This window comes from Caretta caretta, chromosome 1 (assembly GCF_965140235.1).
Source record: "Caretta caretta isolate rCarCar2 chromosome 1, rCarCar1.hap1, whole genome shotgun sequence".
NCBI lineage: Eukaryota > Metazoa > Chordata > Testudines > Cheloniidae > Caretta > Caretta caretta.
In genome coordinates this window covers 197,980,468-198,007,988 of record NC_134206.1, presented here as the reverse complement: position 1 = coordinate 198,007,988, position 27,521 = coordinate 197,980,468, and the positions used below count along the sequence as shown (strand labels likewise).

Below are 27,521 nucleotides of genomic sequence, written 5' to 3'. Positions count from 1 at the left end.
AAAGGTGACCTGCACGGACATATGAATAATCAAACAGCTGTGAAAATGTGCTGAATCCTTTAAATAGCCAGGAGGGCTGGTCCAACACACACACACAACTTACTTTCCTCAGGTCTCTATACAGCTATGATCTGCACAGGATCACCATGGTGATGGGTCACCTCTGGAGATGGTCTCAAGGTGTAAGGTAATTCAAAGGGGAGGACTCATGGGTTTGTTTTTGAACACACTGCAAAGCTGTCTCAAGGAATATTTTTTTACATATTCTTATACCCTGTGGAAAATAAATGAGATTCCTAATATAGTGTTAGAATTACAAATAAAACACAGTTACTTTCAAGGCAAATTGGTGGGCATTTATGGGGCTGGAGTTTCTCACTTCTTTTTCCTGTTTATTAATTGTAAAATCTGATTAGCTATTAGTTAGTAATAATTTTCCAAGTATGAAATGCACTTACAAATGAGATTTTCACATTGCTGGATGGGGATTAATACATGGAAAACAAACAAATTAGCAATTACCTTATCTATCTTTTATGGGAGTTCCAGAGACTTCATAATATGTTTGCAAATTTCCCAACCCTTCTGTCCCTCTTCCCAAATTATTTTGTGTAACAAATGCTACAATGAGGGAACAGGTAATTGTTCAGCTCCGGGCTATCAGATGATCTGGGAATATTGCAAGTGGTTCATAAAAGGAACTCTGTGATTTGATGAATTCTGGGTGCCTCTGCAGCATCCATCAGGTCTCCAAGGGAATGTTTACACTGCACTCAGAGATGTGATTGAAGCCCATATAGACACATTCAACCTAGCTTTGATCTAGCTAGCTTGAGTACTAATACCAGTCATTGACTTCAGTGCAGGCTAGCTGCTCCAGTAAGTACTCAGGGTCCTGGGTAGGCTTGTACAGCCCTCGCTGAAGCATGATACTTCCATGCTATTTGTGCTCGCACTGACTAAATTAAAGATAGCTTGGGTATGTATTCAGGAACTTCAGTCACAACTCTGACTGCAGTGTAGACATACTCTGAAGCAATTAAAAGGGCTCTACATCTAGCACTATTTACTAATGTTTTCATCTTCTAAGTCTAAATTTACTACGTTTAAAATCCCAACCAGTTTTGTTTGGTGGCTGAAATGAGAATAAGACAAGACAGACGGCTGTGATCAGACTATGATCAAGTATCTCCTTGTCACAGTGGATAGATTCAGCGGATGGCCAGAAGCCTTTCCATGTCACAATTGCACTGCCAAGACAGTGGCTCTCAAGTTTGTTAAAAAAATTATTCCTCGTTTTAGACTTCCCCAGTGGATGGAATCTAGCAGGAGTCTTAAAACTCCCAGAGATGTCTCCCCATCACCCCCCAATCACTACTCTACCCATAGGGGTGTCACCCCATCTACTCTCATTGCTGCCCCGAAGTGTGTCAGTCCTCCCATTTTCCATTCATTGCTGCTGGCTTGGGGTGCTCCCCCCTGCTGACCCTAAGGGATGTCTCCTTGCCCATATGTTTTTGTGGAGTGCTGGGTATGTCTATGTAATACTATTATAGATTAGTTATTAATTCAGGTATAGTAGAACAGGAGGTTTGAGTTATTTCCCTTTAATTCTTATCTGTATCTTCTTGTTAAGGTTACCTGCACATTAACAAACATCTTATTTGGTTATTGTAAATATTCTGTGAATAGATTTCCCATTCTTCATTCCAGAGTTTCAAATCTGTTTTTAGAATGAATGATGAGGTGTGTGTGTGTGTGTCAACACCTGAAGTAATGCTACTTACAACATTGACAGAGGTCTGATAAAAAGGTACCTCATAAAAATTCTGAGATGCATGTTACTGCAAAAGCATCTTACTGATATGAAAGATTCAAGATGACAACCTTAAACAGACAGGAAGACCATCCATTCTGGCGGGAAGATAGACCAAGTCAGAAAAATCAAATTAAAAATACAGTATCATGAATGCAAACAGACATGCAGGAAAGAATGAGGGGCATTCTGTATTCAAATTTACACCGAAATTTTCCTTGTTAAATTCACACATGGTCACAACACATCAAAAATAGGAAACAGAACTCTGAATAAGGCTTTACACACACACACACACACACACATGCATTCTGATTACGTAATAAGCACTCTGGGTTTGCTCATCACCATGTGATACTTCTCCACATGGGGATGGGCCACTGCAGCCATGTGGTGGGCCTCGGCATAGGGGTTGTTTTGAGGAGCTCAGTCTAACTCTCTCCTCCCCCTTCACAGAGAGACTGTCCACTCATAGGGTTCCCAGAGCAGAGTGAACTGCTGCAGCTGTGTCTCAAAAATGGGTTGCAAGAATATTTTATAGTTGATAGTATTATGAAACTAACATAAGGGTTGCTCCCAGCTCCCCCTATAATACACACACACGTTCAGCTACCTATGTAGTATCTTGTATATACAATTGACAAGAAGTTGCAGTTTAAATTACATGTCGGAACTGGAGGGAAAAGCAGCACTAATGTGAGCACCAGAACCACTAAACTACAAGGCTACTTTATACACTAGGCTTAATCCTCCATTGCCTTGCACCTTAAAGCATTCAACCTGGACAGGTATCAAGACAAAATAAGTTATTTATACAGTATCAGTGTGGGAAAAGCTGTGTATTCAGAGGCAAGAAGTGATTTAATACAAGTACCTTGGTTTCTGCTTTTTTTCCCTGAGTGCTACAAGCAATTTTCTAATACCAATCATTTCAAAAGTACTGATGAATTTTTCATAAATGGGGTCTGATCCTGCATCACCTACTCACATGAGAAATCCCATGAACTTCTCATGGGGTGCAGGATCAGGCTCTATCACCACTTGCAATGGACATCTCTGGCCTTTCTACCCACAGTGGATTAAAATTTTTCCTGCCACTAAAAAATTATGCTTCCCTACTGCAGACATTGGGGGGCAGATTTTCAGAAGATGGTATAAATTTCTGCACCCACAATTCTAAGTCACTTGGACAAGTATATACAAATCAGTTATTTACATGTTTGAGTTAAATAGCAGGCATAATTAACTGACTGCCCTGTAGAGGCGCAAGAATGGAAAAGCCCAGCTAAGGCCTCCAACATTATCATTATATAAATATTATAAATTAAAATACATATTTATTGGCCCTTTATATCCACAGTACAAAACTGGATACTTTTTCTACACCAAAGGTGTGATTCTCATATATATTGAGGCCCTTATTCACTGCTCTGGTTATGTCAAGGGACCTTAATGGGGATGTACATGTATTGGAATCCACTATACAGGCTTTATTACTCTGCCAGAGCTGTGTAAAGGGGCCTCTGTGTTAGTGAAAATCAGGTCCCAAAGGTATCCTGGACAAAACTACCAGGCAGTGTTTGAAGAGATTGTCTAGAACCGTCACTTCCCTAACACGGCTGCTACTCTGAAACCTGTCATTTCACTAGTAAGATGTTTCAGCATTACTACTTTTACACCACACATTTTAGACAGACTTCTCAGGTTTGTAAGCAGTCTTATCAGCATTTACTCACCACCATTAAAAGTAACATTTGATTCCTGAAAATTGGTTTCTCCTATTAACATACCTTATTAAACAGGTCCAACATTTTTACTTCATGCCTGGGGTCAGAGAAGATTATTACAAAACAAATATGAGAAATGAATCCCTCAAGCAACAAAGAAACCCTGCTACAAAGCAAGCTGAGAGAACCAATTTCTGAAACACTTCGTTTCAGTGAATGTAACTGGAGAAGATATTGAAAAAACATGTTAACACTTGGCTTGAATAAACTAATTTTTAACATAGAGCCACCTCCATTCCAATCTAAAAACTTCAGCAGAGGTAGCCTAAAGATCTTTCATCTCAGTTTAAACACACTTCACCTGTCACTCTGCATTGCCTTCACAAAGCATGCACTTGCTCATGCTTATTGAGACAGATATGGCAAATTCCTGCAATACCCTAGGCAAACCTTACTGAATTAAGTTTAAGTACCTTAAGAGTTCATTCTATTAAAAATGAAAATTTGATGAATTATTGTGGGATTGTATGTAATGTCTCTAGGGAGGAGACACGGTTAAGTAAATTCTGGGAAGTGTTAGGAGAGCTTCAGAGGGCAATTTGAAACAAAATGACTATTTAAATTAAGTGGGTTTCCCAGGAAATCTCTAGGGAGAGGTGTATGCCAATGTAACTCCATTAGTTATGAAAGTACCTACCTAAACTTATGAAGGAGAAACACATTGTCTACAAATTACTTATTTCCAGATCAAAGACCCTGTCTCTATAAAGGATGGACAAATCTTTTCATGGGTGTGCTTGTTCTGATCTAACAGCTATTATGAACTTATGAACACAGAAAATCCCCTTGGTGGATTCTTAAAAACTGTACACCTGCCAGAGCCCTTGGTAAAGTTGGGGTGATCTCTGGTATTCTTATTAGCATGCGTATAGGTTCTTTTATTATTTTAATATGTTTTCTCTGTAATCATTCACCTTAAGAATAAACATGTATGTTTAGGAAAAGCTGTATGGTAACGTATATGTATGGGCAACTACACTGTTTATAATCTTTGAAGAGAAGGCAAAGCAGCCCCTGCTTAGTCAGACTGATTTGCTGGGGAATTCACAGTGTAGACAGGGAACTGTGCAGACTGGAAAACACTTGGTCAGGAGGTAGAGAGACATGTCTTTGCCCAAGAGATTTGACAGTTGGGGAGCTGGAACCTTGCTGGACCACGATGGGGGAAATATAGGTGCAGTTGCCCTGCCTACACTGTGAACTGTAAAACTTATCAGAATGGGTTACACAGTGCAAAGATGCAATTAGCAGTTTCAAAACTAAAATATCTGTACTGCCTTTTCTAATATACTGCTTAAAGTGAAACCTATACAGCAGCTGCCCCTTAGATATTTATCAGTGGGTAGAGCGAGTCCATGCTCACTATTCCAGATGTATAACTTACCTATCGTCTCTCAGTTATAAATACAATGAACTATCTACCCAATTTCACATATAGTCTGCTCTCTATGAATACACGTAACTGTCATTCCAAAATTATATCCAGTTACAGCAGAATATAAATCCCACCATTTCCATTCAGTGTCACACTCCCTACAGATGCTGTTGTAAAACATGCATGAGCTGATTTATACGGCCAAGTATGTCACCTTCAACTATGTGGTTAATATCCAACACACCCAGAGTTTTCTTAAGTCTCATTCTGGGGTAAGTAGCAGCAGAGTGGATTCAGAGCCTAATACTAGCTTGTCAAGCCTCATCTGAGTCAGCACTTCACATTGTTTCTTGGAATGATCCTGGCTATAAAGAGACAGTGAAGACTGAAAAAAAGAAGTGCCTTGATCAAGGAATAATGGGATACATCTGCCTAATACACCTACCCTGTAAGCTCAAATCAAGTGTTTGTACTGCATGCTAACTTGCAAAACGCTCATGTCTGCATCAGGATTTTAAGGATGGGGAGGAGAGTCATTAGTCTAACTGCAGTGGCACTGGTGGCTTGACTTGAGCTAGCCACCCAAGTACATACTCAGGGGGTCACGTAAGAATGTATGCTGGTGGCTAGCCTGAGCTGCCGTCGCCACGCTGCTATTTTCAGACGCTAACTTTTGTGGAGCTAGTGCATCTATGTCTATCTAATCGCACCTCCCAGCAGCTATGTAGTCATCACCTTTATTTCATTATTTCCTCCTCCTCTTTTATTTTCCTTTGTTCTTGATGCTGTTTTTCTTTTAAGCAGAGAGACGAGCATAGGAGGAGGAGAGATGGAATAGTTCACTTTGCAAATTCAGAATGAAACTTACATTCTGTAATCCTAGTCAGCTTCATTTCTACAGCTAATTCCACACACAAAGCATTTCTGTTGTACTGACGTCTATGTAAACATGGAAATAGGAAAAACAGAGAGCTAAACCAATGAGAGAGGCAGTCCTTGCTGCACACTGATGATGGGGTTGAGACCAGTTATGGATTTAGGAAGAGGAACAGGACTACCATATACAAGTGCTTTGAGCATATGTCAAAGAAAACCTAGAACCAAGCTAGCAAATATCACAGCAACAGGCAAGTGACATAATTATTAGTTTTGGACATAATTTCAAACCAACATAGTCATATTAGAACCTTGTAATCATATCTACACATAAAACATTGATCTAGTCCAAATCTAAGTTCTTTTAGCAACAAAAGGTGACCAAGTAATGTCAGATGTAGCAAGAATGAGAATAATGTAATGTTAAAATGATGGGTTGTTGAAAATACTGTATGTTAGTTTGCACTCAGGAAATTCAACTATTGCTTCAAGTCAGATTCTCGTAAACACAGTTTAACAGAAGTTATCTTTTTCATGACAAGTTACGTTGTTTCAGACAGCATACGGCTAGCAAAAGCAATAATGAAGGACATACCTTTTAGATATAAAAGGGCTTTGGTGAGGTGGACTTAATATGTGACATGTCTGCAAGTTGGCAACAGATGATGAGCGTGGTTGACCTGATAGCAACTTGTCGGGATCGGATAAATTAGCATCTGTTATAAGCTGTCTCTTTATGTATTTTCTTCCAATTTTCATCCTCAGGACATTCTTCAAAATAACTTTGGGTTGCCTGCCATACATATAATAATAAATGATAAATGCTGCACTGAAATCTAGATAAAGAAACTTTTGGTTGAATTCATGTAACTTAGTGGCTTGGTAACACCAAATATCATTACTACTAACAAAGTACCATTTTGTTCATGGTCCTTGACAGACATAAGACAAGATCTCTCCACCAAGAAGCTTACAATCTATGTCAGGCAGCTAACACATAGAGCAATGACCACAGACCATGGGTTGGAAGTTGGGTAGTCAAGAGGAGACAAGGGGGAAACCGACGTAACTTTAGCTCAGCTACAGTATGTTAGATATTGTTGCATTTAGACTGCCTTTGACATCTCAGCTGAGGATTTATCATTCTCTGTTCACATAAAGTTTATCTCAGAATAACTTTTCCATGCAAAATCTCAACACTGATAGAATTACAGAGTGATCTTAAAAATTCTCCTAGGAACAGGAAGTCTCCAATAAAGCAAATCTTATTGTCAATCAGTCTGATTCACTCATGGCTCTAGCCATCAGCTGGTGAACAGTATATATGTAAAGCATGTAACGAACTCTGTAATTAATTCTGGTCCTTTGTCACAAATCCCAGGTGTCACTCTGACATATATCAGATGAGATTGTGAGGCTGAGAAGAATATCTGCATGTGTCAGAAGAGATGAGCACCAAAATTAGGTCAATCAAAAACCATCAAGAGATGACAAAATGCATTTTATCAGCGGTTCAAATGTCAAATACTTTGATTATCTTGTACATGTGTGATCACAGTCAATTTGCAGTTTTGCCTGGCTAATGGCTCTCTTCCCTCAAACTCTGGTGCTTATGCTCTGCAGTTCCCATCGTGATTTCTTTCAGATGATGATGATGTACAGCCACAGCCTTTTCTGAATTTGGATGAATGATGTGGTCTCCTAGCTATGGCCTGGAAACACCTCCCTCTGTCTTCTCTCTCTGTGAACTGATCCACCTGGGTCACTTTCCAGCATAGCATGTTGTGGTGTCTGATGTCTTTCTTTCCACTCCTGTTCTGCTGAGAGGTACAAAGTCCTTTTCAAGGGAGCCTTGGTGTTTGCAGAGCTGGCGCACAGGTGGTCTGTGATGAGAAGTATGACTTGGAAGAGAGTCAAAATCAGATCCAGAAGAACAATCAGAAGAGGAAAGAACTGTAGATTTCTTCTTCTAGGGGGACAGTTAGATGTTAATGTGTTTTCTTTTCACCGGAGTGATGAAAAACACCCATCTCAGAGAGTCCAATAAACTGGACCAGAATTAATCAAGTTCTAGACACCAACTCATCAGAAATTCCACAAAACTGTGGTTGGTACAGGCATACTCAAATTATATGATCCAAAGCGACACTCACAAGAGTAAGGCTTGGGATCAAGACAACAGGTAACATCTACAGTGTAATAAGGAATACTTTTCCGTAAAAAACAATTGCAAGCAAATTATTATGATTTTTAGTTAAATGAAGCAAAGGTCCAGACGTTAAGACTTAATCAGTATTGAACAACATACCTTTTGGATATAAAAAGGCTTTGGAGAGGAGGATTTAATATTTGCAATATCTCTAGGCTGGCAACGGATGATGAGGGTGGTCGATCTGATTGCAACTTGTCAACATCAGATAAATTAGCATCAGTAATAAGATGGCTCTGTGTGTATTTTCTTCCTATTTCTGTCCTCAGGACATTCGTCAACATAACTTTGGGTTGCCTGCCATACAGACAATAAGACATAATAAATATAGTGCTGAAGTCTAGAGAAGGTACATGAATTCAACAAAGTTTCTTTAAGGACTTTGTAATCCCGGCAATAACAGTTTTCATCTCGGCTAGAGGTATATTTGCTCAGCTGATGACTTGTAAAATTACTCTTTGCTCAGATGGAGAGTCAAGACTGATTCTCTTGCGTGACAGCATCCCTTTCAGGAATTTGCATTCTGGCATCAGTGACTAGCCGAACACACATGGATGTACAGGATAAATTTTTAATGCAGCAAAATCTCCACACATCCTGTACCACCTCTATTAAAGTTCACAGAACTGGTGCTACAAGAACCTCAAACTGCACTTAAACTGTAGATATGAGCATCTTCAAGACAGACGGTACCAAAGGGCGAAAACAGGGGGTCATACTGTGGCAACACTTTAAGGACAATAAAGCATTTAGCAGCTCATGCACAGATTCAAAATGAGGTTTTGCAAGAAAATTATGCTATTACCATAGCCAAATATTTTGTCAGATTATCACCTTGATTTTTATGTCCCAACATTAAAAGTTTCTGGCCACCTATGTTTGAGAAATTGTATGTAATTATAAATTACAAGGTCAGTTCAAGTTACTATTAAAGTTGCTTACATGAGTTGTGCTACATGACAAAGTTTCTTGACACCATAAACGACTGTTTATGGAGCAGCTAGTCCTGGAACCCACAAGAGGAGAGGCAATTCTTGATTTAGTCCTAAGTGGAGCACAGGATCTGAATATGGGTAAATACAGCTGAACCACTTGGTAATAGCAACCATAATATAATTAATTTTAAACATCCTGGGAGGGGGAGGGAGTGCACCACAGCAGCCCACCTCAACAGCATTTAATTTCAGAAAGGGGAACTACACAAAAATGAGGAAGCTAATTAAACAGAAATTAAAAGGTACAGACACAAAAGTGAAATGCCTGCAAGCTGCATGGAAACTTTTAAAAAACACCATAATGAAGCTCAAATTAAATGTATACCCCCAAAGCAAAAAACATACTGTAGTAAGAGGACCAAAAAAGTGCCACCATGGCTAAACAAATTAAAAGAAGCCATTAGAGGCAAAAAAAAGCATCCTTTAAAAACTGGAAGTTAAATCCTATTGAGGAAAATAGAAAGGAGCATAAACTCTGGCAAAATCAAGTGTAAAAGTATAATTAGGCGGCCAAAAAAGAATTTGAAGAGCAACTAGCCAAAGACTTAAGAAGTAACAGCAAAAATTTTTTAAAGTACATCAGAAGCAGGAAGCCTGCTAAACAATCACTGGGGCCACTGGACGATCAAGGTGCTAAAGGAGTGCTCAAGAAAGATAAGGCCATTGTGGAGAAACTAAATGAATTCTTTGTATCAGTCTTCACTGCAGAGGACGTGAGAGAGATTCCCACACCTGAGCCATTCTTTTTAGGTTACAAATCTGAGCAAATGTCCCAGACTGAGGTGCCAGAGGTTTTGGAACAAATTGATAAATTAAACAGTAACAAGTCTCCAGAACCAGTTGATATTCACCCAGGAGTTCTGAAGGAACTCAAATATGAAATTGCAGAACTACTAACTGAGGTATGTAACCTATCACTTAAATCAACCTCTATGCCAGATGACTGGCGGATAGCTAATGTAACACCAATTTTTTAAAAAAAGACTCCACGCGCAATTACAGGCAAGTAAGCCTAAGTTCAGTATCAGGCAAATTGGTTGAAACTATAGTAAAGAACAGAATTTCCAGACACATAGATGAACATGGTATTTTGGGGAAGAGTCAACACTGCTTTTGCAAAGGGAAATCATGCCTCACTAATCTACTGGAATCTTTGAGGGGGTCAACAAACACATGGACAAGGGAGATCCAATGAAAACTGCCTACTTGGACTTTCAGAAAGCCTTGGACAACGTCCCTAACCAAAGGCTCTTAAAGCAAAGTAAGCAGTCATGGGGTAAGAGGGAAGGTCATGGATCAGTAACTGTTTAAATGATAGGAAGAAAAGGATAGGAAAGGGTAGGAATAAATGGCCAGTTTCCACAATGAAGAGAGGTAAATAGTGATATCCCCCTGGGTCTGTACTGGGACCAGTACTGTTCAACATAGTCATAAATGATTTGGAAAAAGGGGTAAACAGTGAGGTGGCAAAATTTGCAGATGATACAAAACTACTCAAGATAGTTAAGTACAAAGCAGATGGTGAAGACTTACAAAGGGATCTCACAAAACTGGGTGACTGGGCAACAAAATGGCAGATGAAAATCAATGTTGATAAATGCAAAGTAATGCACATTGGAAAACAATCTCAACTATACATACAAAATGATGGGGGTCTAAATTATCTATTATGACTCAAGAAAGAGATCTTGGAGTCATTGTGGATAGTTCTCTGAAAACATCCACTCAGTGTGCAGCAGCAGTCAAAAAAAGTTTACAGAATGCTATGAAAGGGATAGATGAGACAGACAATATCATAATGCCTCTATATAAATCCATGGTACACTCACATCTGGAATATTGTGTGCAGAGACGGTCACCCTATCTCAAAAAAGATATATTGGAATTGGAAAAGGTACTGAGAAGGGCAACAAAAATTATTAGGGGTATGGAACAGCTTCTGTATGGAGAGATTAAAAAGACTGGGATTTTTCAGTTTGGAAAGAGGTGATACCGGGGGAAATGGTTGAGGTCTAAAAATCTTGACTGGTGTGGAGAAAGTGAATAAGGAAGTGTTGTTTACTCCTTCACATGACGCAAGAAATAGGAATCACCCAGTTAAATTAATACGCAGCAGGTTAAAGAAAAAAAAAAGGAAGTACTTCTTCACACAACGCACAGTCAACCTGTGGAACTCCTTGTCAAGGGATGTTGTGAAGGCCAAAACTATAACAGGGATCAAAAAAGAACAAGGTAAGTTCACAGAGGATAGGCTATTAGCCAGGGTGGTCAGGGATGCAATGCCATGCTCTGAATGTCCCTAGCCTCTGTTTGCCAGAAGCTGGGAAAGGGTGACAGGGGATGGATCACTTGATGATGACCTGTTCTGTTCATTCCCTCTGGAGCACCTGGCATCAGCCACTGTCGGAAGACAGGCTAGTGAGCTAGATGGACCTATGGTCTGACCCAGTATGGCAGTTCTTATGTGCTGCATTTGCTCTGCTAGATGAGACTAAAGTCTCTTTTGCACTGAATTGGTTCTGCAGCAAGGAATGCAAGACAGCAACTTCACGTAAGACGCTTTAGTGATATATTTGCTATATGATTTGTCATGAATAGATGGAATTATCCTTTTTTTTAAATGGATAACAATTAAGCTGGGTTGTACAAAGAGGTTGATCTTGAGAACATGGTGAAATACACATCCTGATTTTAATAGCAGAAATTGCTTCCCATGGAGATTTGTATATATAAAGTGAGAAAGATGAAGACTAAAGAATTATACATACTATGGGAGGAACTGCTTTTATATAAATAGAAACATCTTTGTGCAAGTGAGAGGTATGTGGCAGGCAGATAACCAACACTGCATTCGTTAACTTTAGCAGCAAACAAGCATCCACACTAATCTTGCAGACCGGGAGCAAGGAATCATTTCCCAAGTAAGCTTGTCAGTAACTGATTACAGGAGTTAAGTCTTTGTGATAAAGCAGTCACTACTTCAGCCAATCCTGACATATTTATCAATGAAATGCTTACAATGCCAGGCTAACAGGAAAACATAACACACCTTTTTCAAGAGACTCAGGTATTTCTACAAAAATTTTTCCAAAAGGAGAACTAGGCGGACAAGAATCAAAAGCTTGAACAATAAAAGCGCCCATTTTATGTACTCCAGAGCAAGTGCTGATAAATGGATGCCAGTGAAGTCTGGTTCCAGGTCCTGATACCTGCCTCTGAAAGAGTTGTATCCCTTCTGTAAAAAAACTATTTTAAAAAGCCTCATATATGCTTTAAGGAAAAATTAAGTTAATTGATCTGGTACACAAATAGTAAAGTGAACTTTACAGCACAGACAGTAATAATAAATTGTGCTATTTCATTACAGGATCTGAAAGTGGTTTATGACAATTAACAACGAAAGAGGGGTAAGTGGTTTGAAAATGGGATTAGGAATCAAGAACTCCCTCTGTAGCCTTGGGCAAGATGCTTGACCATATTCAGTCTTATTTTACTCATAAGTAAAATAGGAATACAATGTATTTGCTTTATTGGGGTACTGTGAAGATTACTTAGTGGTTGTGGTGCATTCTAAGTATTAAACTACAGCACTCTTACTAAATTAGTATTTTCCCCATTTTATAGATGAATAAACTGAGGCATAGGGAGGTTAAGTGAATTAAAGAAGATCACACGTTTGCTGGGAAGAAAAGCTAGGAATCTTTGTTCCATCCTGCTGCTCACACCTCTACACCAGAGTCCCTCCTGAATAACAGCAGAACCCAACAAGATACACACCTGCTTAATGATGAGTCCCTCTGTACAATTACATTTTGAGACCTAACAATTATCCAGTTGTTAATCCATTTAATGTGTGCCATGTTGATTTTTATTGTTCTAGTTCTTAATCAAAATGTCATGTGATACCAAGTCCAATGCCCTACATAAGTCTAATTATATTAGATGAGTCAATCTTGTAAACTCACCAAAAAAAGATATCAAGTTAGTTTGACAGGATCAATTTGCCATAAATCCATGGTAATTGGTATTTATAATTACCCTCCTGAATTCTTTATTAATCAGGTCCAATATCAGCATTCCATTATTTTGCCTTGGATCGATGTCAGGCTGACAAGCTTATAATTACCCAGGTCATCCCGCTTACCCTTTTTAAACATTGGCACAATATTAGCTTTCTTCTAGTCTTCTGGAATTTCACTAGTGTTCCAAGACTTACTGAAAAATCAACATTAACAGCCTCAAAAGCTCCTTGGTCAGTTTTTAAAAAATTTGGATGCAAGTTATCTGGATTTGCTGATTTTAAAATGTTTAACTTTAGTAGCTACTCTTTAACAGCCTCCTGAGTTACTACTGGAATGTAAAGCATTTCATTATCGTAAGACAGGACTACATTTTCTGGCTTTTTTCCCCCAAATACAATACAGAAATATTTATTGAACACTTCTGCCTTTTCTGCATAATTCTTGACAATTCTGCCATTTCCATTTAAGCATGGACCTATACCATTGTTAAGATTCCTTTTGTTCCTAATATACTTCAAAAACTACTTACTATCCTTAACTCTGCTAGCCATAGCTTTCTCCTTGTGTCCTGTTACTTCCCTTATCAAATTTCTACATTTCTAGCTTCTAATTTATATTCATTGCTATCAACTTTCCCTTTCTTCCATTTGTTTTATGTAAAATCTGCTTTCTCTTCCCGTCATGGGTTGTACCTAAAGGGCTCCCCCATGGGGTGAGGGTGGGTATCTCTCTCATCCCAGACATCCCTCTCTGGCTGTAGATGTCACTGTAGCACCGGTTTGGCATGAAGGATGCAGTCTCCCAGCTGTAAATCTTGACGAGACAGCTCCCCACCTTCTGGGTATAACCGCACTCCAAAAAAAAAGGAAAAGGCAAACAAAATAATCCTGCAACCTACAGAACAGTCTGGGCTTACCCTGCTGTTCCTCGCAAAGAAAAAAAGCAAATAGTCTATATGAAAGAGGCTGGGTTGCTATCTTCTTGGGTATCTGAGCAGCCCAGGCTGAGCTTCCTGGGCTCAAACGAGAACAAGGGAAAGGGAAAGGGAAAGAAAATAAAAAGTTAAGTCTGTCTCTTTATCCCTCCACAGGATCCAAGCAGCAGAGGATTTTTAGCAGCTTTCTGGGTAAGCAGCCTCTGTTCTATGGGGCTAGGGACCTCTGTTCTTTTGCTCCACTTCCTTCTGAGTGCCATACTTGGCTGGGCTTGGTCCTCCCTTTTAAGGAGCCATTTCTCTCCATGTGCAACAGGCCAGGTGCGCCAGGTCAGGGGTAACTGAGCCCATAGGCGCTCTTTACCCCCCTCTTCCCCGACCAGGGTGGGAAACTGTCCCAAACTTTTCCTTTAAGACAGGTTGTTTTTTTGGTGGTTGTTTTTTGTTTTTTATAGCCTTCTTTCTCAATTAGGCATTTTGGGCATATTAAACAGTTCCCAATTGACATGTACAACTTTCTATCTAAATTCCTTCTTCAGCTGATTTGGCCCATAATTGTTATCAGCTTTATGAAACTGGCCCTTTAAAGAACTAAATATATACTACTACCTTAGACTTTATTCTGTTTGCACACAACAAATGTAATTAAGTCATAAAACACTTGCATCACTAAGCAACCACCAGTTCTACGATCAATGTCTGTCTGTCAGGATGAAGTCTAATACAGAATTCCCATGCGTTGAAGCAACTTGTTGAGTTAGGAAACTGTCCTCTATAATTTTTAAAAAGTCCAAGAACATGTTAGTATTGCCGGCATAATGGAGGTCTGATGTGTCACTCAGGAAATAGATAAAACCATTTTTGACAGAGTGCTATTCCGCCTCCCCTTTTGCCCACTTCTTTCCTAAATTCCATTTATTTAACATTTCAACTACAAGAATCTTCCCAACAGGTTTATATACCACCAACTAGGTCAAGATTATACTCTTAAATACGCAATTCCTCTCATTTATTACCCAGCCTCCTAGCACTGGTGAATATGTAATTAAAGAATTTCTTATTGTATCCCTTGATTAATTTTGTTCTCAACATCTCAATTTTCTGTACAAACTCTGCCTTAAAAGAAATTCTGGAAAAGCATAAATTAACTTCTGAACATTTGATGCCTCACTATATTACTAATCCACTCTTACATTAGGGTGTCTTTTTGGGAAAGTATTTAACTCTACGACTATACACCTCTACTTCAAATATCAAGTGAAAGTAATTTGTGTAATGGATTCCAAATGTATCTATTTTCTTTAAGTTTCCCAAAGTCACAATGGCCAGTTCAAGGTCTCCTGCAACATCTCAATAATGTTATCTGGCATCACAGAGAGAAGCAAGTAATCCCCACTGGAATACCAAGTCACAACACAAGGATTACAATAACTCCAGTTTTTAAGTTGGCTGGGGTGGAATAGAAAAGCTTCATTGCCTGCCAGTTGCTCCCTTGGATCTAATGTTAAAGAAGGATGCATTCTGGGGCATCAAAGCCAGAGCAGATATTTATGCCTTTGGAGAAGCAGGAAGGTTAAATCAGAATTTCTGTTAAGCATACCTCTTACCTCCAACAGTTTGCAGCATTCAATACTGTAACTCCTCACTTAAAGTCGTCCCAGTTAATGCTGTTTTGTTGCTGATCAATTAGATAACATGCTCGTTTAAAGTTGCGCAATGCTCCTTTATAACGTTATTTGGCAGCCGCCTGATTTGTCCACTGCTTGCAGGAAGAGCAGCCCATTGGACCTAGTGGGTGGGGGCTTGCTGGGCAGTTCAGCTGTCCCTCTCCCCACTGCCATGTGCTGCTCCTGCCCTCTGCCCTGGAGCTGCTCCCCAGAGCCTCCTGCTTGCTGTGCAAGGGGGGGAGGGAAGGGGGTGCTAATGTCAGGGTGTCCCTCTCCTTCGGCTCCTGACCCCCATCTTCACAGAGCAGGCTGGAATGGAGGGAGGGGCAAAGGGGGACAAGGTTGAGGATGGAGGGAGCTTGCTGGCAGCAGCTGCTGTCTCAACTTGCTGATCTACTTAAAAAGGCAATGTACTTAGAGTAGGGTCACTTAAAGGGCAATGTGCATCTCTCTCTCTCACACAAGGTGTGTGTCTCTGTCTCTCTCTGCCATGCTGTCTCCCCTCCCTCCATTCATGCTGCCTTGTAGAGCGTGAGGCTACATTAACAACGTGTTAACCCTTGAAGGCTCAGCCCAGTGCCAGTTCAACATTTAGCAGTAAGGCACTCCCTGGGAAATATCCTACCCTCTGACTCCACCACCTCAACCAAGCTTCACAATCATCATTGCTGTGTACAGTATTAAATGGTTTATAAGTTTTAAACACTGTGTGGGAGGGGAGGGAGGGAGAGTGTATATATATGAGATGTCTTTTGTCTCGCGAAAAAAATTTCACTGGAACCTAACCTCCCCCATTTACATTAATTCTCATGGGGAAATTGGATTAGCTTAACATCGTTTCGCTTAAGTAGCATTTTTCAGGAACATAACTACAACATTAAGTGAGGAGTTACTGTACATAAATGCAGGGCTAACTGATCACCAAAGAAACCTTTGTGGTCACTTACACATTGAGTACAAGGTGCAGAATCATCTGACATACTTTACATTAAGCATTTCCTTAAACTGTAGCTTCTTCAAAAGTTTGCTCTTCTAGAATCTTTTCCTTCCAAGAAACCACTTCATAAATGAGTTTATTCTAAATACCAACCATGAGATAGAGAATTATCCTAATTCTGCAATTCACAAACTAGAAACAACTGTAATTATCTAATTGTTTAAATTATGTAGATTTAACTGCACCATGAAATCAAAATACTTAGATTCAGTCCTCGTGACAGAAATTAAGAACTCTTAACATTTAGCTTTGTCAAATACTCTTATTGCTTCCGCATGTGATTTCTCAAACATGTTCTTTAACATACATAACTATCCAGTTGCTACAGACTAGATGTTTTCTATACAATTCACGACTAACCTCTGAGGCAAGCCAAAAGATACCAATGACAAAAAAGGTTATCAGTACAAAGATTCTGTAAATCACACCACCTCACACATTCACTCACTTAAGAGGTCTGAGAACATGCTTGTATCTAACTTCTCAGTATGTACTGCTAATCATGTTGGTTGGCTTTGTTTTCCTGTGACAGCTGACAAAACCAACTTATTTATGATCTTTCAGAGATCCCATAGTGATGTATATATTTGAAAGGTGATCTGGAAACTGATTTGGGAAAAAAAAAAACCCAGAAGGGCAGCAAGCGCTGAAATAATAATTTGTACTTAAAGAATAACAGTCTTCTTCTAAGGATCTCAAATAATTTAACTGGCACAGATTCACAGATGATAAAGCCAGAAAGAACCAGTTGATCATCTAGTCTAACCTCCTGCATAACACAGGCCATAGATCTTACTTACTTAGGCCATGTATAAACTTACCTGGGATCTACGCTGATGCAATCAGTGCAGTAGGGGTTGATTTAGCCGGTCTAGTGAAGACCTGCTAAATCGACTGCAGAGCGCTCTTCAGTTGACTCCGGTAGTCCACCGGAATGAGAAGAGTAAGGTAAGTTGATGGGAGAGTCTCCCCCATTGACACAGCACAGTGGTGACACTGCAGTACGTCAACCTAAGCTACACTAACTCCAGCTACAACTTACCCCCATAGTGTAGACAAGGCCTCAATTACCTGTTAGATTTGTATTCCTAGTTTGATGCTGCCAGCCAACCAACCTTGTGAGAAATCTTACAACAAAGTAAAGCTTGTAATTAGGGCTGTTAAGCAATTAAAAAAATGAATTGCAATTAATCGCGCTGTTAAACAATAAGAGAATACCATTTATTTAAATATTTTTGGATGTTTTCTACATTTTCAAATAAATTGATTTAATTACACCACAAAATACCATGTGTACAGTGCTCACTTTATATTTGTTTATTACAAATATTTGCACCGTAAAAAACAAAAGAAATAGCATTTTTCAATTCACGTAATACAAGTACTGTAGTGCAATCTCTTTATCATGAAAGCTGAATTTATAAAAAATAACAGCATTCAAAAAACAAACAACATAAAACTTTAGAGCCTACAAGTCCACTCAATCCTACTTCGGCCAATCGCTCAGACAAACAAGTTTGGTTAAAATATGCAGGAGATAATGCTGCCCACTTCTTGTTCACGTCCCCTGAAAGCGAGAACACGCGTTCGCATGGCACTGTTGTAGCTGCCGTCGCAAGATATTTACGTGCCAGACGCGTTAAAGATTCATATGTCCCTTTATGCTTTAACCACCATTCCAGAGGACATGTGTCCATGCTGATGACGGGGTCTGGTCAATAACGATCCAAAGCAGAGTGGACCGACATGTTCATTATCATCATCATGAGTCAGATGCCACCAGCAGAAGGCTGATTTTCTTTTTTAGTGGTTCAGGTTCTGTAGTTTCCGCATCTGAGTGTTGCTCTTTTAAGACTTCTGAAAGCGTGCTCCACACCTCAGCCCTCTCAGATTTTGGACAGCAGTTCAGATTCTTAAACCTTGGGTCGAGTACTGCAGCTATCTTTAGAAATCTCACATTAGTACCTTGCATTTTGTCAAATCTGCTGTGAAAGAGTTCTTAAAACAAACATGTGCTGGGTCATCATCTGAGACTGCTATAACATGAAATATACGGCAGAATGCGGTTAAAACAGAACAGGAGACATACAATTCTCCCCCAAGGAGTTCAGTCACAAATATAATTAATGCATTTTTTTTTAAACGAGCATCATCAGCATGGAAGCATGTCCTCTGGAATAGCGGCCGAAGCATGAAGGAGCATATAAATGCTTAGCATATCTGGCATGTAAGTATCTTGCAACGCTGGCTACAACAGTGCCATGTGAATGCCTGTTCTTACTTTCAGGTGACATTGTAAATAAGAAGCAGGCAGCAATATCTCCCGTAAATGTAAACAAACTTGTTTGTCCTAGAGACTGGCTGAACAAGAAGTAGGATTTAGTGCAATTGTAGGCTCTAAAGTTTTACACTGTTTTGTTTTTGAGTGCAGTTATGGAACAAAAAAAAAAAATCTACATTTATAAGTTACACCTTCACAATAAAGAGATTGCACTACAGTACTTGTATGAGGTGAACTGAAAAATACTATTTCTTTTATCATTTTTACATGGCTAATATTTGTAATAAAAAATATAAAGTGAGCACTGTACAATTTGTATTCTGTGTTGTAATTGAAATCAATATACTTGAAAATTTAGAAAAACATCAAAAAATATTTAATAAATTTCAGTTGGTATTCTATTGTTTAACAGTGCGATTAATTGAGATTCATTTTTTTAATCGCGATTCATTTTTTTGAGTTAATTGCGTGAGTTAACTACAATTAATTGACAGCCTTACTTGTAATACTATACGATTACTATATAAACACATTCTAGCCATTAATCTCAATTTGGGCTTTCTAAACAGCTATGAAAGTAGCATTTGTATGGCCCTAATAATTGTGTGGAAAATAAGGATACCTGTCTTCAAGAAAGGTTTATAACACTCAGAATAGGTAAAACACTATACTGTAAAATGAGCTAGTTTTGATGTGAGACATCTTACCCAATTGTTGATCCTTCGTCAATGAAGCTGGGTCTGTCAAAGTCCCTTTGTTTTTTCCACTTTGGATAAGGCTCTTGATTTCTTGTCCTTAATTTCCACTGGGAATTTAAAAAAAAGGTCTAATAATGAAGACATTTTAAAAATTAAATGACGGTTAATGTATGGGGAAGAGGTAAGGATAGATGGAAGAGTGAGGAGAAGGACAGAGCTTGAAACAACATAACTGCTTACATAGTATAAAAGACCAGCAGCAAAGAAAACTAGACATTCAGTTCAAAGAATATAAAGTATTGAAATCAGTATGATTTCCAGCATTTTTATGAATACCACCAACTAAGTCTCAAATCTGCCCTTTCCCTAAGAAATGTGACTGTTTGTGCAGGACAACCAGATTGTGAACTTTTACTTAAGAAAAGACCACATGTGCTTTTGTAGTGGGTTTGTTCAATATTTATCATGATCCAGTAAGGCACCTGCCTAGGTTAATTCCCTTAAGAAGTGACTTAATTTGATATATGTCAGTGATACTCAGACTGTGGCCTTCAAGCCGCAAGTGGCTCTTTAATGTGTCTCCTGCTGCTCTTTGCAGCACATGATATTAAAACACTGTGTGATTTAATTATTAACCAATCTAAGTTATTAACCAATCAGGATGCTTTTTACTATGCAATTAACCAATGAAGTTATCAACTTTCACCAAGTTATTAACTTATTTGCTCTGAGAATACTATATACAAAAACTAAAAATTTCCCTGTCATTCAAACTACTGTGGCTCTTTTCGGTAATGCTGATCACTAAATTGGCTCCTGAACCACTGAAGTCTGAGTATCACTGATCTCCACTTTAGTATTCATGCTTCTATGCAAGACAGGGATCTGAATGCTCTGTAATGTCAAAAATGAAAACTGTTACACTGCCTCCATGATGGGTGGCATGGCAGAGCCCTGTTTCACAACACAGCAGTGAAACACAATTGTTACTGATGTCCTAAATCATCAGTTCCTTTTTGACCAGTAATTAGTAATGAGAAACCATAGAAACACAATCGGTTCTCCAAAGCCAGAGACAGTCTTTATGTCCTTCCTGTCCCCTCCGTTTTTGGGAGAACTGAAGATATAAAGGAGCATATATCAGCTTTCAGAGAGAGACTGAAACATAAAAATTGATGCCAATGGATCAACACGGTAGAAAGCACACAAGCAAACTGGGCCTTGCTCACTTCTGCAGTAGAAGGCTTGGATGAGGAGACCAAGGGAAATCTGAAGATTTATCTCTCTCTCTCTCTCTCTAATGAATCAACTAAGTTTGGGTTGTGCCCCAAAGAAAGTATCCACCCCCACTCCAAAATCTTGAGGGCTTGCCTTATGCATAGTGGTGTGGATCGTGGTGGACTGTCCCAAAACTGTGAAAGGCTGCTGGCAAAAAATTGTTCTGCATGCCCACCCAAAAACAGAAAGGCTGGCTCTGCCAACCAGAGCAGGTAACTCTGTCACTACCACCATCAGGGAGTAATGGGACATTATTTGTCGCCAGTGTAGTACAGATCTATCTAATGGAATTCCACTGAAAGCTTCAAGGACGATATCTCTTCACGCAATAAGGAAGAAAACTAGTAGGCAACACTATGAAGTACATCTCCAAGATGGATATTGGCTTCTACATGCAGATGAAACATAAACCTGTTTAATCACGAGAGCTGAGTTTAAAAAATAAAAATAAGAAACAAGCAAAAAAAAACCCTGAGAGATCAGAAGGGGCCAAACACAAATAAAGGACTTAAAATATAGGGCCCTCAGTAAATAAGTAGCAGGTAAGAAATGAGGCAGGTGGAAACAGATGCTGTAACAGCAAGAAGCCAAACTTAAATTATTTTAAAGGACACTCAGTCCAAGCAATTTATTTACTTAAAGTGTAGGGAACTGATCTGCCAATCTCCTTAGCAGGAAGAGAGTTGATGCTGGCTACCACAGCTGACATGCTTCTGACTGAAGTCAGAATGTAACTTAAGGTTCAACTCAGTTGATGACTAACAATGCAAAATATGGTAGTCACACAGCCTCCCAGATACACTCTCAAAAATCCCCTCTCAAGAACAATTAAATCCCAAAACAATATTTCTGAGTTGACAATCATGTGCTTTAGCATGATCCAGTGGATGGGAGCACTGGACCGAAGGTCAAGAGACTTGAGTTCTATTCCCAGCTCCCGCACTGTGACCTGACATATGACCTTGGCCAAGCCATTTTAGAAATGGGTCTCAGTTTCTATCTGTAGAAGGGGGTTGATATTTATTCAGCTTTGTAAAACACTTTGAAGTAATCTTCTGCATTGCGCTCCCTTAAGGTTAAACAGTGTTATTATTAAAGGGCACAAACACCCAAGTGACTGCAAGGCCCCAGATGTATAGGCTGAAAGGAGCATGGGGAAGATGCAGAAAGCTAAGAGCTGTCCAGATTAGAAGCTGAGGTGTTTCTTAAATGTGGAGCTATATGGACATCATGGAGGAGATAATCCAACACCCAAATTGCAATGAGAGAGCAAGTCCTGCTACAACTACTTCCCACAATAACTGTGAGGGTATTGGGAAGTGCAGCCATGAGAGAGGGAGATAACTGGAGAGAACCACATGCCTTACACTTAGCTTCTGAGCAGTGCTGAAACTCCCCAGAGAAAAGTACTCAATGGTGTTATGCACAGGGTAACAAGGATGTCAAAACCTAGGAGCAACTAAATGCAGAGGTTATGCCTACAGCAACAGAGCTGAAGATAATGGGGATCCAGAAACCGTAAATACATACAAGAACAAGAAGCTGACAGATCAGTGATGTTTAAAAATTAGTCCATAAGTGTATATATACTGCAACTTCAGACTCAGTAGCACTCAAAATTACATGGTAAGTACAGAGCTCAAGGAGCCAAGGACGCTCATAAGAATGTACCACAGAGTGACAAGGCAGTTTACGAGTGGAAAACCTGTTGCTTCCGAGCACTCTGATCCCCGTTATACACAGGAACACAGATCAAAGAGGGAGGAGAAGCTCTTCGAGATTTATTTTTAACTGCTACATAGATAAACATGTAAACAATTAGAAGAAGGTTAGGTTTATTATTCCCCACTTTATACATTCAGCAAGCGGGCTAAAAAACATCCTTCCAGAGCTGGTTCGCAGACCAGCTCCCTCTTCATAGACAAATCCTTCCTGAACATACTCTTCTGACATGAAGCTTATAAAAAACTAAGCAGCTGATTCTACAAGATTGTAGGTCACTTGAAGAGAATCTGTATTTTTCACCAAACCAAAAAAACAAAAACAAATTTAGAATACTTCGTTAGGAAATAGACAATCACCACCTGACTACCTAAACTGTATGTTCCCCTGTGCCTTCCCCTCCATCTGTGTTGTCTTTAAGAGTGTAAAGGGCAGGTTTTTTACAAGCACCTAAGGGATTCAGGAGCAGTGAATTTCAATGGGACTTGTGCTCAAAAGTCCTTTATGTTCTTCTGAAAGCTTCATCCTAAGCTCTTTGGGGCAGAGCCTGTGCCATCATTTCTGTTTGCACAGCAGCTAGCATACTGTGGGCATGATCAGAAACAAAGTTTCAGTGCTGAGTTGAAATACTACTTAATAGCACCACAACACACTCATGACATGGAGCATCTTTATATCTCATTTAATTAATTTTGAAAGTAAATTACTTGGTATTATGTGTTTCTACAAATGACTGAGAAGATTAAGACAGTCTTTAATAAGGTATCTTTTCAGCAAAAGAGGACTATCTAGGCATGCATGAGTCTTAACATCAAATTACAATGTTGCCAACTCTCACAATTTTATCTCAAGGCTCCCAATATTTCATGTTTTTCTTTAAGTCCCATCTCAGGGAGTCCAGAATCTCAGTTTTCTATTTTTTATTTTTTTTTAAAGTAAGTTTCTAACCCAAATGGTTGCAGAGAAAAGCTTCACAACATGACATCAGTTTAACCTGAAAACTCAGAAACCAGAAGATAAAATTAACCCCAAATGCATATTTTTTTAAAAATTCATTATCTTTAAGATAATCTCACAGGGGAAGGAGGGGTTTCAGGCAAGGCTCATGATTTTTGAACATGTGAGGCTGGCAATATTGCAATCAGGTCCTCATACTGCAACAGTATGTATGGGCATAGACCTGAGCCCCTGTCAAGTCAATGACAGCCCCACCCACACTCCTGCAGTTGTGACCTCGTTTCGATAGATGGAAGAGAGCACTCAATTTCAGAACAAACAAGAAATGTATAATGTGTTCCTGACATTTCATTTTGAAAAATTTCAAATAAAACAGATTTAAGTAACTTCTATTTACCTCTTGTAAAGGGCAGTCCCATTGGTGGGAGTCTGTGAGCCTTGACAAAGGAGACTGAACATGGACATCCTCTGACTTTGTGTTTGGTTTCTTCTTTGGTATGCGAAACTGGAAGTAGAGAATGTTGCTTTTACATTCATTATCTGTTAAAATTAAATGATTCAGCTCTCCCCTAGCGCTGTGAACTCATGTATTCTCACCCTTCTCACCCCTCAGGCCAAGTTAAGAACATGGAAAAAGAGAAATACCGACTGTAACTTCAATTTGAAGGTTGTATTTATGATTCCCTATTCCTGGTTTGTCTTTCCTATCACATTGGGCACTGGAAAATTAATTTTAAATCTCAAACTGGGGAGTGGAGGTGGAAACAAAAAAAATCCTAAATTAAGTTCATTAACTACTCCATGCATGTGCCTTAAGGATAAAAATAGATCCACCCTCCACTTGTAACTTCCTCCGTACTTTTCTGATTCACTTGCATCGAATTCTAATCTTAGCATGCTAGTTTCACAGAAAGATAAAGAGAAAACAGAAAGAATAGAACTTTCAAATAAATCAACCTACATTTTCTCAAAAGAAAAAGTTTTAAAAATCCCCTCTCAAGAACAATTAAACCCCAAAACAATATTTCTGAGTTGACAACCAACATCTACATATCAAAAAGGATGCATGGAACACATGCTAGCATGTGTTACCATTCCCAGCCTTAACATAATGAAAACATTGTGTCAATTTCCTTATCTTATGTTTTAAAAAGATCACTTAGGAAATAACACAGGTCTCAATAGACATCAGAAGTTCAAAACAAAAACTGATCAATTAAATCCTTATGGGCATGTTTTGACAGAAACGAGTATCCTTTTCAATCAGATTATTTTAACCCATCTTTTGTTTGTTTTTAACGGGAAAAGACATGAAATTGTGGGTCATTAACGAGAAGACATTACAATCACACTGTCTTGCTATGTATAACAATAAGTAGCAACATATTGCCCATATCTTATTATATCATTAAGATTTCCCTTTGATACTTGGGAAAACTCTTGATTAAACTGAATTTTAATCCGTTCCCATTTCTTCTTGGTCATGTGTATTTGGTTTTGGGACTGATTTCAGCAATTTTTGTGCTTCTCCTGGTGTAAAGAAAGTGTGACATTTGACCCACTTGATATATATTCCGGACTGCTGGGAAAAATCAATGCAAATCCAAGCTTTTTCCTATGGAGCTGTTTGCAGACTTCTGTAAATTCAGTCCTTTGCTCTGTATATCTATAGAATAGTCTTAATACGAGGAGGCTCAGTTACTTTCCACTCCTATTTCTTTCTACTTTCTGGCTGTGCAGAGAATCAAAACCTGATCTCTGAACTTGTGTAGCTGTATTTTGACTAGTCAAATGTCTGTTGTGCACTGTCACGCTCCATCAGACTCTGCTTTTGATAACCAAAGGATCTCTCAATAAAGAATATGTTTTCAAAGGTAATACCATCAAATTAAAGATGGCAAACTTAATCCACCTGCAGTAATCCAGTCATTTATGCTCTATGTACTTTCCTTGTTAACCAGTATTAACCGGGGGGGGGGGAACTATTCTGACTTTTTTGTGCTGAAGTATTATGTGATGTTCATCATTTGAAAATATTTTTTGAGGAAGAGTCCACACTGGTACACATGCTTTAATAACAGTTGAAAATTCTTTATGTCTGGGTATTAGTGATCTAAAGAGAGATTCAGATTTAAAAATTCAGAGTGATGTTTGACTGCAGGTTTCTATAAAATTGCCCCATAATTTGGTAATCATCTTATTTAAAATTTTAACATCTGTTTGGTGTGATCAAACTTGGGAGCAGCTGGAAAGCGAAAGATGACAAAAAACACTGCAACAGAGAGAAAGGACTTTTTTTAATGACTAACTTCAAAGGAAGGAAAGAAGAAAAGGAAAGAAAGTGGGGACAGGGATAAAAAAGGGCACAGGATATTAAGATGAACCTCTACCTCACTCTCCCACCCTGCAAGTCTCATAGTAGGACACTTTTCCAATCCTCACACTCATTTAAAAAAAAAAAGTGAGCTCCAAATATTCACAATTACACTTATGACAAGATGAACGTGAAAAAGGCAAATGCGAAATCAAAGTTTAAAATCATCACATATTTTATTTAGCAGGAATAGAATTCTAAGTCCCATTTCAGCCTCCCACTGACCTAAGCTTATTGGGTCTGGGTATGTGCATATATACGTTAGAGAAGACTCATTTTAGCTTTGTCTAACTAGCCTTATTTCCTTAAAATCTGCCACTTATGGTAGCAAGAGTGGGAAAGCTAATGTGAACAAGAGGTAGCAGCAGCTAAATTTTTAACCACTGTACTACCTAGCCCTGCTCCGACCAGAGCCAGACAAGGTGGTTAAAAAGCTGACTGCTACAGGTTCTTTGCCTTCAGCAGCATATCCAGTGTTGCTGCCACCCGTTGAATTGTGCTAGTGGTAGTAACGTGGAAATTTAAGGAGGAATAAAGGCTAACAGGCAGTTTCTGGTGCACCTTTGTGGACCATTCTTCGAAATACGCAGCTGTTCTTTTGCATAACGGTTATAGAACCGAGCCCTAAAAAGAAGCCATAAGTAGTCTAAAGACTGTATACAAAACAGTGTACTGATTAAATACAAAATAAAAATTACTTTCATCTGTACTTAATTATTTTGCCTATGGAGTAACTTCTATATTAGCCTTGAACTTAACACTTGGCTATACATCACCTAACCCTACCCAAATATGCCTCCATTAAGCAAAATATATTTATGCATATGAACATGATCCTATGACTAGACTAAATTGGCTCCCTGGGGATGGCAACCCAATAAAGTGAAGCTTGCAGGATTCACGAGTATATTTGCAGTTTCTGGGAATTTTTGCAAGTACATAATGCCAGGCCTGCAGTATTTTCTTATAAACAATACAAAACTTACTTTTAGATTACTTGATGCAGCAGTTTTTCCACTTCCTTCCATAACTGTCACTACTGTAAACAGATACAAAATCAATTTAGTAATTTGTACTTTACTTGTTCAGAGTTTAAAAACATTAACCAATTAATTTTCTCAACACCCTTGAGACAGGTGGAGGTAAAAGCATTCCTACGACTTAAAATAACCTATTTGCCTTTAATGAGTTTAAAGCTTTCCCTGCCCACTAGGTGGAGGGAAAGTCAATGATAATAGCTTCTCCAGAACCTGAGATTTCATTAAATACAAGTTTCTAGTCTTCAGAGTTGCTAATGTAAATTTATTCAGTGCAGTTTTCCTAAGTGCTCACCACTGCTGCAGCTTAGAACCTTCTCAAGTTCCAAGTCTTTTATTTTCATGGTTGCTATTCTGCAGCTCTGAAACTGACCAAAATCAGGTGTATCATTCTGCTGTTGCCTGCAATTGCTTTGAGCAACAGGAGAAACAGGCACTGCACTTAATCATTGCAGACATCTATATGCTGAAAGAAACTCTGGGACCGCTAACAGAG

The 27,521-nt window shown here is 38.9% G+C and overlaps 1 protein-coding gene across 5 annotated transcripts in view; it reads right to left on the bottom strand.

The window, feature by feature from the left end:
• The window catches only part of SENP7 (SUMO specific peptidase 7), a 74,841-nt gene that overhangs the window by 41,491 nt on the left and 5,829 nt on the right, over positions 1–27,521 (bottom strand). For all 5 annotated transcript variants that reach the window (XM_075118426.1, XM_048816388.2, XM_048816406.2 and 2 more), the window contains exons 2-6: positions 26,975–27,027; positions 24,012–24,119; positions 19,667–19,764; positions 8,163–8,360; positions 6,450–6,647 (exon numbers count right to left, since the gene is read on the bottom strand). In XM_075118426.1, coding sequence (XP_074974527.1) covers positions 6,450–6,647; positions 8,163–8,360; positions 19,667–19,764; positions 24,012–24,119; positions 26,975–27,016 — 644 coding nt within the window. In that variant the 5' untranslated portion in view covers positions 27,017–27,027. The remainder of the gene's footprint in view (positions 1–6,449; positions 6,648–8,162; positions 8,361–19,666; positions 19,765–24,011; positions 24,120–26,974; positions 27,028–27,521) is intronic.